Source organism: Drosophila gunungcola (genome assembly GCF_025200985.1).
Source record: "Drosophila gunungcola strain Sukarami chromosome 2L unlocalized genomic scaffold, Dgunungcola_SK_2 000037F, whole genome shotgun sequence".
NCBI classification, from domain to species: Eukaryota; Metazoa; Arthropoda; class Insecta; order Diptera; family Drosophilidae; genus Drosophila; species Drosophila gunungcola.
The window spans coordinates 148,112-163,814 of record NW_026453164.1 but is presented as its reverse complement, the minus strand read 5'-3'; the positions used below and the strand labels follow the sequence as shown (position 1 = coordinate 163,814).

General features: G+C 34.5%; 1 protein-coding gene and 1 long non-coding RNA gene across 3 annotated transcripts in view; one reads left to right on the top strand and one right to left on the bottom strand.

Moving 5' to 3' along the window:
* Nucleotides 1-15,703, top strand: part of LOC128253502 (uncharacterized) — a 99,039-nt gene that overhangs the window by 77,900 nt on the left and 5,436 nt on the right. The gene's annotated exons all lie outside the window — the stretch shown is intronic.
* On the bottom strand, nucleotides 753-4,348 carry LOC128253500 (uncharacterized). The gene is made up of 4 exons (XM_052981934.1): nucleotides 4,049-4,348; nucleotides 3,032-3,569; nucleotides 1,867-2,660; nucleotides 753-1,373 (listed from the first exon to the last, which is right to left on the bottom strand). The coding sequence occupies exons 1-4, from the start codon at nucleotides 4,266-4,268 to the stop codon at nucleotides 991-993; spliced, it is 1,935 nt and encodes a 644-aa protein (XP_052837894.1). The 5' UTR covers nucleotides 4,269-4,348; the 3' UTR covers nucleotides 753-990.

Genomic DNA, 15,703 nt, shown 5'->3' with positions numbered 1-15,703 from the left:
GGTTAGGTTATTGGGTTCTTCTTTTTTCTATCGTTTGGCAGCAGTCGGTGGTTGCAACAGCCGCTGGCAGGACACGTGCAACACCCAGATTCCATGAAGAGAGGGCAGTGAACATAGAGGTTATGGGGTTGACTGACTGACTGACGGCAGCATCAGAATCTTCAGGAGAACAGGAACCGGATGGAATTCACAACCGGGGGCTATTCCTTAGCAACTGACACTCCCCACAAGATTTGATTATGCTGCTCTGCTTCTTCGAATCTCGTTAAATGCGACCAAAAATGTTTTATTCCCGAGGGTTAACTTTTCGAGTCCATAATATATACTCAGCTTCAGCTACTTCCCACCTGCGTTTTGCCAATTCAATTTTCCTGCCCCTTTCATAAATACAATATAACCTAATTTGATTGGGTTATTCACAGTTATTTTTGGAGGGGTGTCTGATAAAAGGGGTGCAACCCTTTGGGGGATTGTTATTTGCACTTACCAAGAAATGTAAAAGGTAATGTTCAATACTATCTTGAAAGATCCTTATCCTAATTTTCTTGGAAAATAATGATAACAGTCTGCGCTCTTGGCACTTGCCCACTTGTTTGTCTCTACTTTCGAAACTCATAATAATTGTGTTATTTTTGATTGTCAAAAATGAACAACAGACTGACTCCCCTGCTTTTAATTTATTTTTATAGAGTTAATATATTCCATTATAAAATCACTAAATTTGTATACAATTAAACAAATAATTATCAACGTTTTACAAATATATTTGTTTAAGATTTTCTTTTATTTATATCATCCTACACAATAGGCATAAGCAATTATTAGATAGGGCACATCAATCCTCATACTTTTGGCTTATTTTGAAGTCCGCACCCTCATAGACTGTACGTTCAAGCTGATTTCTTTGAATTTCATACATTTTTAACTTCCTATACAATAGGCATAAGTAATTTATATAGGGGCCTATGGATTATTTGTAGATCCGCACCCTCATAGACCGGACCCATTGCGTATGTCCACTCCCATTTCCTCGAAATAATCTCCGTCCTCGTTATCTGTATCGCACAACGGCTGATCCATGCTTGATGTTCCCCGTCTCCGCAGAAATCTTATTGGTTTCTTCAGACTTTCAAAAGCCTTTCTGAAAGTTACGGCCTTCTCGTTGTTGGTTCTGGAACCACTGACTGGGAATATCCAGCGATGTGTGATATTGGCCAGAACAACCACAAGCACAAGGCCGACAAGCATATACAACACTATTAAGGCTGGGTTGGATGTACTTTCGTCAGTGCCCATGTGTCCTGCGATGTCCTGCGGATCAATCTTCCAAGTGATACGCTTTCTCGTCTGTTCAGTTGTGCCGAGTCCTGTTGGATTTCAAAAATATTATTTTTAATTGACTTTATGATGTTTTTTTTTTAATTAGCTACTGATTAAAAACATGCAAAAACAACACAATTTCTAAAGAAGGACATAGACATTTAATCCACCAATGCAAATGTTTTATATTAAAAACTTTTATGGTGTCCCTATTTTATCTTTATAAATTGTTTAACATTGTATTTGAAGTTTAGCTTTGTTGTTGCCTTATCTTCCTTAGTATATAGATTGTTAGTATTGAAAAATTTTATAGTGGTTAAATATGTCTATAAAAACCAATTTTTATAGTTTGTTTACATCTCACAAAAGTAAATTCTTTGTATTGGATCTGAGTAGTTGTCTTTTTGTCCGAGTTATTAATACCAGACCGAAATATTGTTATAAAAGTGTAAGAAGAAAAATAAATATTCTTTCCTGCAATTTTTTGGGTACTGGATGTTGAAGGCGCTTTTGTTGTTGTTGCATCAATCTTTTTAGCTGTGGTAGTTTTTCCTGTCGTTGTTGTTGTTGTGGTTTTCTGTGTTGTCAACACTTTTTTTGTAGTTGTTGTCTTTGGAGTGGTTGAAGTAGTTGTTGTTGTTGTCTTTGGTGTCGCAGAAGTTTTAGTTGTTGTTGATGTTTTCCGCGTTGTTGTTGTCGGCTTTTTGGTGGTTGTTGTCCTTCTTGTGGTAGCTACCTTCGTTGTTGTTGTTGTGGGCCTTGGTGTTGTAGTGGTTGAAGTAGTAGTTGGTGTTGTTGTCCTTCTGGTTGTTGTTGTTGTCGTAGATGTCGTTGTAGTTGCTCTTTTTGTCGATGTTGTTGCTCTTCTTGTGGTTGTTGTAGGTTTCTTTGTAGTGCTAGTGGTTGTTGTAGAGCTCGTTTCTTCTTCGGTCGTTGTATCGAGCCCCTTAGCACACTCGTCGATATAGTTTAGGCAACAGTTGTCAAATATGAGACAAGAATCATCACACCCACAACCCAAAATGAAACCCCCTTTGGTGAAGGAGGGACCGGGATTTTCGGAACCGCAACGACCCCTACAGCTCATCATATCCGAAACCAAAGGCATTTCGCTGCTGGCCGTCGGTGGTGGTGGTGGTTCGGTGGTGGTGGTGTATCCATCCACTCCGCACTCACTGCCCGTCATCAGCTTGACGTCATCGATGGCGATGTCCCCGAATTCCGATCTCGCATCGGTGGCCGTGAAGATCACCTGAAAGTCCTCCTGCATCTCATCTATGGTTATAGTGTGCTCTAGCCAGCGTGGTCCCTGTTGGCCTGACATCTCGAATTTGCTGGAACTGGGGGACCAGATAGTAAATTTTTTATACAAAAATTTACGTTTTAAATGTGAGAAAATATTCTTGTTTTTAAAGTAAACCCATTCCGTTGACATAAAGTTCTTAAATTTACAGTTTGCGTTATCTTGAAATGTATGTATTAAAAAATAAATACATTATCTAAGTTTTGTGGTCCAAAATGTTTTATCTCCCCGTCTTGCTGACTAAGAAAAAGTTCAAATTAAAAATTCGAAAACATGTCATATCTAAGAACTTTCCAGCTAAACTTTTTCTTGCTACAAACTGTTACGTAAATAAGATTCCCCTTTTTATCATTTTGAATGCTTTGCCTTTGCCTTATCGAACTGGGCTTCCGCTGCGAATGAACTTACTTGGCCCTGAAAAGGTTCCACATGTCGGCCATTCGCATGGAGACGGGTTTCACGGACACCACCAGACTATCCACGCCCACTCCGAACATGAAATAGTGAAACCGGAAGCAGCAGGCCGTCTTCAGACTCAGGGATCTGGGATAGATTGGCGACATTAAGTGGTAGCTGCCATAGGCGCCCATCTGGGTCTCCATGCGCATATAGTGTCCGCCGGCGTGGCTCTGGAAGGTGTGATCGTGATGGGGTCCTGTTCGCAGCGAGTGATGGTCATAGACCGCACTGACGCGTCTCCAAGGTTGCCGGTAGGTGACCTCCGCCTCCCAACCGCACTGATCCTCGCTCTCAAAGTCACAGGAATGGTCGTCAGTGTGATTGCTCCTGCGGCAGGTACCCAACTGGGTGTTCCACTCTTCGCCATTGCAGTAGGCAGTGCGACTGCCCACCAACACAAAGCCATCCAGGCACACGATTTCCGCCTTCAAAGGATCACTCAGAACACGTCCATTCTCAGGATCCTTATTCTCCTCGCAACCCCTCCCTAAAAGTTGGAACAAAAGAGGGATGTCAGTAAACAAGAAACTACTCTATTCGCATTTGGCCAATCAATTCACCATTGCTTTTGAAATACTTATTTTAATCATGTTTCTCAAAAATATTGATAGGTGCCACGAGCAAGTGTAAAAAGAGTTCAATAGAAATTTATTGTATTTTTTTCAAACTTAGGGATTTTTTTTTTTGAAAGCTTAGAAAAACCTTAATTTATGAGCATTTTTATAATAGCTTAAGAAAGTAGAAACTTTCTAAAAATATGATTAATGGATTTATTCATTTTTGGCTATTAACTATTACAAAATTGATAACTACATTAAATTGAAATTTAAAATACGCTTTTGGATTACCAAATGAACAGTTTTAATTTTTCTTAAAAAACTTTAACAATTGGAAAGTGTTCTTATACCTTGTTTTTTTTTATTTGGTCAATGGGCCAATTTTGTAAATAAATTTTTTTTCACTCACTGGCACAAAAAGGCTTTTCTCCCCGAAGGCGGCCATCTCGTTCGCAATTTTGCAACATACTTCCTTGCAGAGAATAGCCGCGATTGCACCGAAATCTCACAAGACTTCTGCCTCGAAACATGACCAGGCCATTTTCCAATGATACAGATCTTTCACATCGGCCATATGACTGGTCTATACTCAAAATCAAAAGCAGTGAAAGAGTCCTGAGAAATTCCATTAGTTCTGCAGTTGATGTTTATATCCAAAAAGTTGACTGATGACTGAGCGGCGTTCAATGCTCGACTGCCTTTCGATTCACTAAGCTATATCTTCGAGACTTCGAAATCCCGACTCGAGGAACAATTGCAGTCGCCACTCAACGCCTGAACTGTGATAACAGCAACCGCAGATAACCACTTTATCGTTTATTCATTATTCTCAGTATTACTTCATTTTGCCTGCTATAATAATTGTCAAAGAATTTTATATTTTTGTTTCTTATTCTCATTGTTATATTCATATTTGTATTTATTTAATTTAATCTTCCTAACGCTAATGTATACAAATATTTTTTTAAATTATAAAATATTTGCATAATGTGTTGCTTTTGTATCTTTTATCTCAAATTGGTCAAGAAATATTGAAACATTCTAGTAACTATGATTTATCTTCACCGCCTTAGGTTTTTGATGTTTTTAAAAAAAGTTCTGATTAGTATGTGTCAATAGTTTGTCAAAAAAGAGCAACAAATTCTAGAATTTTCTTATGCTGATTTGGATATTTAAGTAGAACAAAATGAAATTCCGAAATTCACTTTTTAGATGTGTAAATTTGGATCTCCCTTGTTTAACGATCTTTGGACTTGGTGAAATCCAAGTCAGACTGATAAAATCATCGTTTAGCTTATCTCCATATTACACCACTAAACTGCGATTGCAGTTTCATCTTGGGTCGCCATTCAAATGCAATTATGCGCATCTCCTGTCGGAACGGAACGTATTGCAGGGAGATGGAACTAAATGGTAGCAGCTTCTTCCTGTCGCCTGGCAGTCTAAATTATGGCCATCTCCTGGAAAATAATTGCCAGGGGGATGGGATCTTTGCTGTGATTTATGTTTACTTCCGCTTAAGTCTCAAACAACTCGCAATCACGACGCTCGCTTTCTCCGCATCTCTCTCCAAAATCTCCCCCACTTTCGCCGTGTCGAGATAATCAGTCAATATTGACAACTACTTATTGGCACTTCCGATGAGCGCGGAATGGGGCGGAATGGGGTGGCGAAGGCCACGTGACCGGGGATCAGGAACTGAACGGCCACGTGTCCGGCAAAATGCAACGGAAAGTGTACTGAATTCCCGTTCTCCGTTTCCCCGATTCTCCGCACTCCATCAGCAATTCAAATTTCATTCATAATTACAATCAGCGAAACGGGAATGTGGTGGAGGGTGGTGGAATCTAAGGGAGGTTTCAAGCCATCCGACTCTTATCATCGAAGGGTAACTCCGGGACACATGGAGAAAATATCACCTAGATTATAGTGAGACAAAATTGCCACACAAAAAGCAGGGAATGTGTTTACTTAATATTGTTTTTCAACATAATTAATTTAATATCTAAATAATTAGCGTAGCTGTACTTCTTAATGCTTCCCTTTCTTTAGTATAATGTAACAGGTCGAAAATGTGATGACAAATTTTAGCTGTCACAAATAAATAAAGTATTTTAGAATTATTTTTAAATTTTATCAACATTTATAATTTTAATAAAGTTGTCAACTGGTCAATTTCAAATTCTTAAAGCCAAAATGTATCAAGCAAAATAAAATTAATTTATTTAAAATTAAAATAATTTTAAACTTGAATTTATAAATATCGGCATTTATTTATACAATATTTATATAACTTCATATGAATTTAATTTATTAATTTATTAATATTTTGTTTTAGTTAAAATAAGTATTATTAATTTTTCTCCATGTAGCTAGATCGTGAGTTTCAGCCCTCTTAGTGTTTGTTGTTCCTCTGATAAGTTCCCGGCTGCTTAAATATTTGCTCATTATTATTATTATTCTCTTATTTGCGGATTTAGCCACTGTTGCCTTGCCGGTGGTTTTAAAACTCCAATATTTGCGCTCAAATTACGGAACCCAGCCAGCGACCGACCAGTTGGCTGTCTAGTTGCCAGGCAATGAAATGGGAATCCCTTTCAGAAGTCCAAGGAGCAAACTCGGTGACCAGAACTGGCAGCAAATGAGCAGCTGTTGCCAGGAAAGGTCGTTGGGTCCAAGAAGCAGTCTACAAATGGTTAAGTTATGCCATGGCAATACAGATAATCAAATCACATTGGGATATTTTTAGCTAACGAATTAATGGCTTATCCAAGCCACAGCTAACGATTTTTTATTCTAAATGAATTTCGGGTGTTATTTTATATCTTATAGAAATCCAGGTACTTAGGCGACATAAAACGGGGCTCTCGTCTGTTTTACTAGTTCTTGTTCCTGTTGATTTTGTAAAAAAGTTGTGTTCTTCGGTTATTAATAAATGAATTAATTAAAACATTCATTTTTTTATTATTTTTTAAGAGTAGAACTGTTTCATATATTGGGTGTTTCTGGTATGCTATTAGAGTAAGCAGAATATGCTTTAACATAATAATGTTAGGGACTTGGGACTGCAGTTTTTAGTCACTTTTCCGCAAATACGATTTTTTCGGAAATTAAGAAAGGGGTTACATCATAAAAATTGCAAAAAGTCGACCCGAAATTACAAACTAAATTTTAAACGCAGATTTTTAGAGCACTAAGCCACAAGACTTTAAAGACATACCACTTCGAGATCGGATGCTTAAAAGAAAAGTTATAGAATTAAGAGTGTAGGTTTTGGTCACTTTTCTGGAATTCTATTTTTGGGAAATTGAATAAGGAGTTATATTATAAAAATAACAATTAAAAATTTCTAAACAAAATTTAAATGCAGAGTTTTAGAGACCTAAGCCACAAGATATACCACTATGAAATCGGATACCGGAATGAAAAGTTATGGATTTAGAACTGCAGGTTTTTGGTCACTTTTCTGCAAAGTCGATTTTTTCGGAAATTAAGAAAGGGGTTACATCATAAAAATTGCAAAAAGTCGACCCGAAATTACAAACTAAGTTTTAAACGCAGATTTTTAGAGCACTAAGCCACAAGACTTTAAAGACATACCACTTCGAGATCGGATGCTTAAAAGAAAAGTTATAGAATTAAGAGTGTAGGTTTTGGTCACTTTTCTGGAATTCTATTTTTGGGAAATTGAATAAGGAGTTATATTATAAAAATAACAATTAAAAATTTCAAAACAAAATTTAAATGCAGAGTTTTAGAGACCTAAGCCACAAGATATACCACTATGAAATCGGATACCGGAATGAAAAGTTATGGATTTAGAACTGCAGGTTTTTGGTCACTTTTCTGCAAAGTCGATTTTTTCGGAAATTAAGAAAGGGGTTACATCGTAAAAACTGCAAAAAATCGACCCGAAATTACAAACTAAGTTTTAAACGCAGATTTTTAGAGCACTAAGCCACAAGACTTTAAAGATATACCACTTCGAGATCGGATGCTTAAAAGAAAAGTTATAGAATTAAGAGTGTAGGTTTTGGTCACTTTTCTGGAATTCTATTTTTGGGAAATTGAATAAGGAGTTATATTATAAAAATAACAATTAAAAATTTCAAAACAAAATTTAAATGCAGAGTTTTAGAGACCTAAGCCACAAGATATACCACTTTGAAATCGGATACCGGAAGGAAAAGTTATGGATTTAGAACTGCAGGTTTTTGGTCACTTTTCTGCAAAGTCGATTTTTTCGGAAATTAAGAAAGGGGTTACATCGTAAAAACTGCAAAAAATCGACCCGAAATTACAAACTAAGTTTTAAACGCAGATTTTTAGAGCACTTAGCCACAAGACTTTAAAGATATACCACTTCGAGATCGGCTGCTTAAAAGAAAAGTTATAGAATTAAGAGTGTAGGTCTTGGTCACTTTTCTGGAATTCTATTTTCGGGAAATTGATTAGGGAGTTATATTGTAAAAATAACAATTCAAATTTCAAAACAAAATTTAAATGCAGAGTTTTAGAGACCTAAGCCACAAAACTTTTAAGATATACCACTTTTAAATCGGATACCGGAAGGAAAAGTTATGGATTTAGAACTGCAGGTTTTTGGTCACTTTTCTGCAAAGTCGATTTTTTCGGAAATTAAGAAAGGGGTTACATCGTAAAAACTGCAAAAAATCGACCCGAAATTACAAACTAAGTTTTAAACGCAGATTTTTAGAGCACTAAGCCACAAGACTTTAAAGACATATCACTTCGAGATCGGATGTTTAAAAGAAAAGTTATAGAATTAAGAGTGTAGGTTTTGGTCACTTTACTGGAATTCTATTTTTGGGAAATTGATTAAGGAGTTATATTGTAAAAATAACAATTAAAAATTTCAAAACAAAATTTAAATGCAGAGTTTTAGAGACCTAAGCCACAAAACTTTAAAGATATACCACTTTGAAATCGGATACCGGAATGAAAAGTTATGGATTTAGAACTGCAGGTTTTTGGTCACTTTTCTGCAAAGTCGATTTTTTCGGAAATTAAGAAAGGGGTTACATCGTAAAAATTGCAAAAAATCGACCCGAAATTACAAACTAAGTTTTAAACGCAGATTTTTAGAGCACTAAGCCACAAGACTTTAAAGACATACCACTTCGAGATCGGATGCTTAAAAGAAAAGTTATAGAATTAAGAGTGTAGGTTTTGGTCACTTTACTGGAATTCTATTTTTGGGAAATTGATTAAGGAGTTATATTGTAAAAATAACAAATCAAAATTTCAAAACAAAATTTAAATGCAAAGTTTTAGAGACCTAATCCACAAAACTTTTAAGATATACCACTTTTAAATCGGATACCGGAATGAAAAGTTATGGATTTAGAACTGCAGGTTTTTGGTCAATTTTCTGCACAGTCGATTTTTTCGGAAATTAAGAAAGGGGTTACATCGTAAAAATTGCAAAAAATCGACCCGAAATTACAAACTAAGTTTTAAACGCAGATTTTTAGAGCACTAAGCCACAAGACTTTAAAGACATACCACTTCGAGATCGGATGCTTAAAAGCAAAGTTATAGAATTAAGAGTGTAGGTTTTGGTCACTTTACTGGAATTCTATTTTTGGGAAATTGATTAAGGAGTTATATTGTAAAAATAACAAATCAATATTTCAAAACAAAATTTAAATGCAAAGTTTTAGAGACCTAAGCCACAAAACTTTAAAGATATACCACTTTTAAATCGGATACCGGAATGAAAAGTTATGGATTTAGAACTGCAGGTTTTTGGTCACTTTTCTGCAAAGTCGATTTTTTCGGAAATTAAGAAAGGGGTTACATCGTAAAAACTGCAAAAAATCGACCCGAAATTACAAACTAAGTTTTAAACGCAGATTTTTAGAGCACTTAGCCACAAGACTTTAGAGACATACCACTTCGAGATCGGATGCTTAAAAGAAAAGTTATAGAATTAAGAGTGTAGGTTTTGGTCACTTTTCTGGAATTCTATTTTCGGGAAATTGATTAGGGAGTTATATTGTAAAAATAACAATTCTAAATTTCAAAACAAAATTTAAATGCAGAGTTTTAGAGACCTAAGCCACAAAACTTTAAAGATATACCACTTTAAATCGGATACCGGAATGAAAAGTTATGGATTTAGAACTGCAGGTTTTTGGTCACTTTTCTGCAAAGTCGATTTTTTCGGAAATTAAGAAAGGGGTTACATCGTAAAAACTGCAAAAAATCGACCCGAAATTACAAACTAAGTTTTAAACGCAGATTTTTAGAGCACTTAGCCACAAGACTTTAAGACATACCACTTCGAGATCGGATGCTTAAAAGAAAAGTTATAGAATTAAGAGTGTAGGTTTTGGTCACTTTTCTGGAATTCTATTTTTGGGAAATTGATTAAGGAGTTATATTGTAAAAATAACAATTCAAATTTCAAAACAAAATTTAAATGCAGAGTTTTAGAGACCTAAGCCACAAAACTTTAAAGATATACCACTTTGAAATCGGATACCGGAAGGAAAAGTTATGGATTTAGAACTGCAGGTTTTTGGTCACTTTTCTGCAAAGTCGATTTTTTCGGAAATTAAGAAAGGGGTTACATCGTAAAAACTGCAAAAAATCGACCCGAAATTACAAACTAAGATTTAAACGCAGATTTTTAGAGCACTAAGCCACAAGACTTTAAAGACATACCACTTCGAGATCGGATGCTTAAAAGAAAAGTTATAGAATTAAGAGTGTAGGTTTTGGTCACTTTTCTGGAATTCTATTTTTGGGAAATTGATTAAGGAGTTATATTGTAAAAATAACAATTCAAAATTTCAAAACAAAATTTAAATGCAGAGTTTAGAGACCTAAGCCACAAAACTTTAAAGATATACCACTTTGAAATCGGATACCGGAATGAAAAGTTATGGATTTAGAACTGCAGGTTTTTGGTCACTTTTCTGCAAAGTCGATTTTTTCGGAAATTAAGAAAGGGGTTACATCGTAAAAACTGCAAAAAATCGACCCGAAATTACAAACTAAGTTTTAAACGCAGATTTTTAGAGCACTAGCCACAAGACTTTAAAGACATACCACTTCGAGATCGGATGCTTAAAAGAAAAGTTATAGAATTAAGAGTGTAGGTTTTGGTCACTTTTCTGGAATTCTATTTTCGGGAAATTGATTAGGGAGTTATATTGTAAAAATAACAATTCTAAATTTCAAAACAAAATTTAAATGCAGAGTTTTAGAGACCTAAGCCACAAAACTTTAAAGATATACCACTTTTAAATCGGATACCGGAATGAAAAGTTATGGATTTAGAACTGCAGGTTTTTGGTCACTTTTCTGCAAAGTCGATTTTTTCGGAAATTAAGAAAGGGGTTACATCGTAAAAACTGCAAAAAATCGACCCGAAATTACAAACTAAGTTTTAAACGCAGATTTTTAGAGCACTTAGCCACAAGACTTTAGAGACATACCACTTCGAGATCGGATGCTTAAAAGAAAAGTTATAGAATTAAGAGTGTAGGTTTTGGTCACTTTTCTGGAATTCTATTTTTGGGAAATTGATTAAGGAGTTATATTGTAAAAATAACAATTCAAAATTTCAAAACAAAATTTAAATGCAGAGTTTAAGAGACCAAAGCCACAAAACTTTAAAGATATACCACTTTGAAATCGGATACCGGAAGGAAAAGTTATGGATTTAGAACTGCAGGTTTTTGGTCACTTTTCTGCAAAGTCGATTTTTTCGGAAATTAAGAAAGGGGTTACATCGTAAAAACTGCAAAAAATCGACCCGAAATTACAAACTAAGATTTAAACGCAGATTTTTAGAGCACTAAGCCACAAGACTTTAAAGACATCCCACTTCGAGATCGGCTGCTTAAAAGAAAAGTTATAGAATTAAGAGTGTAGGTCTTGGTCACTTTTCTGGAATTCTATTTTTGGGAAATTGATTAAGGAGTTATATTGTAAAAATAACAATTCTAAATTTCAAAACAAAATTTAAATGCAGAGTTTTAGAGACCTAAGCCACAAAACTTTAAAGATATACCACTTTTAAATCGGATACCGGAATGAAAAGTTATGGATTTAGAACTGCAGGTTTTTGGTCACTTTTCTGCAAAGTCGATTTTTTCGGAAATTAAGAAAGGGGTTACATCGTAAAAATTGCAAAAAATCGACCCGAAATTACAAACTAAGTTTTAAACGCAGATTTTTAGAGCACTAAGCCACAAGACTTTAAAGACATACCACTTCGAGATCGGATGCTTAAAAGAAAAGTTATAGAATTAAGAGTGTAGGTTTTGGTCACTTTTCTGGAATTCTATTTTCGGGAAATTGATTAGGGAGTTATATTGTAAAAATAACAATTCTAAATTTCAAAACAAAATTTAAATGCAGAGTTTTAGAGACCTAAGCCACAAAACTTTTAAGATATACCACTTTGAAATCGGATACCGGAATGAAAAGTTATGGATTTAGAACTGCAGGTTTTTGGTCACTTTTCTGCAAAGTCCATTTTTTCGGAAATTAAGAAAGGGGTTACATCGTAAAAACTGCAAAAAATCGACCCGAAATTACAAACTAAGTTTTAAACGCAGATTTTTAGAGCACTTAGCCACAAGACTTTAAAGACATCCCACTTCGAGATCGGCTGCTTAAAAGAAAAGTTATAGAATTAAGAGTGTAGGTTTTGGTCACTTTTCTGGAATTCTATTTTCGGGCAATTGATTAAGGAGTTATATTGTAAAAATAACAATTCAAAATTCCAAAACAAAATTTAAATGCAGAGCTTTAAGAGACCAAAGCCACAAAACTTTAAAGATATACCACTTTGAAATCGGATACCGGAAGGAAAAGTTATGGATTTAGAACTGCAGGTTTTTGGTCACTTTTCTGCAAAGTCCATTTTTTCGGAAATTAAGAAAGGGGTTACATCGTAAAAACTGCAAAAAATCGACCCGAAATTACAAACTAAGTTTTAAACGCAGATTTTTAGAGCACTAAGCCACAAGACTTTAAAGACATCCCACTTCGAGATCGGCTGCTTAAAAGAAAAGTTATAGAATTAAGAGTGTAGGTCTTGGTCACTTTTCTGGAATTCTATTTTTGGGAAATTGATTAAGGAGTTATATTGTAAAAATAACAATTCTAAATTTCAAAACAAAATTTAAATGCAGAAGTTTAGAGACCTAAGCCACAAAACTTTAAAGATATACCACTTTTAAATCGGATACCGGAATGAAAAGTTATGGATTTAGAACTGCAGGTTTTTGGTCACTTTTCTGCAAAGTCCATTTTTTCGGAAATTAAGAAAGGGGTTACATCGTAAAAACTGCAAAAAATCGACCCGAAATTACAAACTAAGTTTTAAACGCAGATTTTTAGAGCACTTAGCCACAAGACTTTAAAGACATACCACTTCGAGATCGGATGCTTAAAAGAAAAGTTATAGAATTAAGAGTGAAGGTTTTGGTCAATTTTCTGGAATTCTATTTTCGGTAAATTGATTAAGGAGTTATATTGTAAAAATAACAATTCAAAATTTCAAAACAAAATTTAAATGCAGAGTTTAAGAGACCAAAGCCACAAAACTTTAAAGATATACCACTTTGAAATCGGATACCGGAAGGAAAAGTTATGGATTTAGAACTGCAGGTTTTTGGTCACTTTTCTGCAAAGTCGATTTTTTCGGAAATTAAGAAAGGGGTTACATCGTAAAAACTGCAAAAAATCGACCCGAAATTACAAACTAAGTTTAAACGCAGATTTTTAGAGCACTAAGCCACAAGACTTTAAAGACATCCCACTTCGAGATCGGCTGCTTAAAAGAAAAGTTATAGAATTAAGAGTGTAGGTCTTGGTCACTTTTCTGGAATTCTATTTTTGGGAAATTGATTAAGGAGTTATATTGTAAAAATAACAATTTAAATTTCAAAACAAAATTTAAATGCAGAGTTTTAGAGACCTAAGCCACAAAACTTTAAAGATATACCACTTTGAAATCGGATACCTGAAGGAAAAGTTATGGATTTAGAACTGCAGGTTTTTGGTCACTTTTCTGCAAAGTCCATTTTTTCGGAAATTAAGAAAGGGGTTACATCGTAAAAACTGCAAAAAATCGACCCGAAATTACAAACTAAGTTTTAAACGCAGATTTTTAGAGCACTAAGCCACAAGACTTTAAAGACATACCACTTCGAGATCGGATGCTTAAAAGAAAAGTTATAGAATTAAGAGTGTAGGTTTTGGTCACTTTTCTGGAATTCTATTTTCGGGAAATTGATTAGGGAGTTATATTGTAAAAATAACAATTCTAAATTTCAAAACAAAATTTAAATGCAGAGTTTTAGAGACCTAAGCCACAAAACTTTAAAGATATACCACTTTTAAATCGGATACCGGAATGAAGAGTTATGGATTTAGAACTGCAGGTTTTTGGTCACTTTTCTGCAAAGTCCATTTTTTCGGAAATTAAGAAAGGGGTTACATCGTAAAAACTGCAAAAAATCGACCCGAAATTACAAACTAAGTTTTGAACGCAGATTTTTAGAGCACTTAGCCACAAGACTTTAAAGACATACCACTTCGAGATCGGATGCTTAAAAGAAAAGTTATAGAATTAAGAGTGAAGGTTTTGGTCAATTTTCTGGAATTCTATTTTCGGTAAATTGATTAAGGAGTTATATTGTAAAAATAACAATTCAAAATTCCAAAACAAAATTTAAATGCAGAGTTTAAGAGACCAAAGCCACAAAACTTTAAAGATATACCACTTTGAAATCGGATACCGGAAGGAAAAGTTATGGATTTAGAACTGCAGGTTTTTGGTCACTTTTCTGCAAAGTCGATTTTTTCGGAAATTAAGAAAGGGGTTACATCGTAAAAACTGCAAAAAATCGACCCGAAATTACAAACTAAGTTTTAAACGCAGATTTTTAGAGCACTAAGCCACAATACTTTAAAGACATCCCACTTCGAGATCGGCTGCTTAAAAGAAAAGTTATAGAATTAAGAGTGTAGGTCTTGGTCACTTTTCTGGAATTCTATTTTTGGGAAATTGATTAAGGAGTTATATTGTAAAAATAACAATTTTAAATTTCAAAACAAAATTTAAATGCAGAGTTTTAGAGACCTAAGCCACAAAACTTTAAAGATATACCACTTTGAAATCGGATACCTGAAGGAAAAGTTATGGATTTAGAACTGCAGGTTTTTGGTCACTTTTCTGCAAAGTCCATTTTTTCGGAAATTAAGAAAGGGGTTACATCGTAAAAACTGCAAAAAATCGACCCGAAATTACAAACTAAGTTTTAAACGCAGATTTTTAGAGCACTAAGCCACAAGACTTTAAAGACATACCACTTCGAGATCGGATGCTTAAAAGAAAAGTTATAGAATTAAGAGTGTAGGTTTTGGTCACTTTTCTGGAACTCTATTTTCGGGAAATTGATTAGGGAGTTATATTGTAAAAATAACAATTCTAAATTTCAAAACAAAATTAATATGCAGAGTTTTAGAGACCTAAGCCACAAAACTTTAAAGATATACCACTTTTAAATCGGATACCGGAATGAAAAGTTATGGATTTAGAACTGCAGGTTTTTGGTCACTTTTCTGCAAAGTCGATTTTTTCGGAAATTAAGAAAGGGGTTACATCGTAAAAATTGCAAAAAATCGACCCGAAATTACAAACTAAGTTTTAAACGCAGATTTTTAGAGCACTAAGCCACAAGACTTTAAAGACATCCCACTTCGAGATCGGATGCTTAAAAGAAAAGTTATAGAATTAAGAGTGTAGGTCTTGGTCACTTTTCTGGAATTCTATTTTTGGGAAATTGATTAAGGAGTTATATTGTAAAAATAACAATTTTAAATTTCAAAACAAAATTTAAATGCAGAGTTTTAGAGACCTAAGCCACAAAACTTTAAAGATATACCACTTTGAAATCGGATACCTGAAGGAAAAGTTATGGATTTAGAACTGCAGGTTTTTGGTCACTTTTCTGCAAAGTCCATTTTTTCGGAAATTAAGAAAGGGGTTACATCGTAAAAACTGCAAAAAATCGAC

Coding starts and splice junctions, on each gene's coding strand:
- LOC128253500 (XM_052981934.1), bottom strand. CDS start 4,268: ATGGAATTTCTCAGGACTCTTTCACTGCTTTTGATTTTGAGTATAGAC. Junction 2,661..3,031: donor TGGAACCTTTTCAGGGCCAA/GTAAGTTCATTC, acceptor CTGGTCCCCCAG/TTCCAGCAAATTCGAGATGT. Junction 1,374..1,866: donor AACAACAACGACAGGAAAAA/CTACCACAGCTA, acceptor ATTTTTGAAATC/CAACAGGACTCGGCACAACT.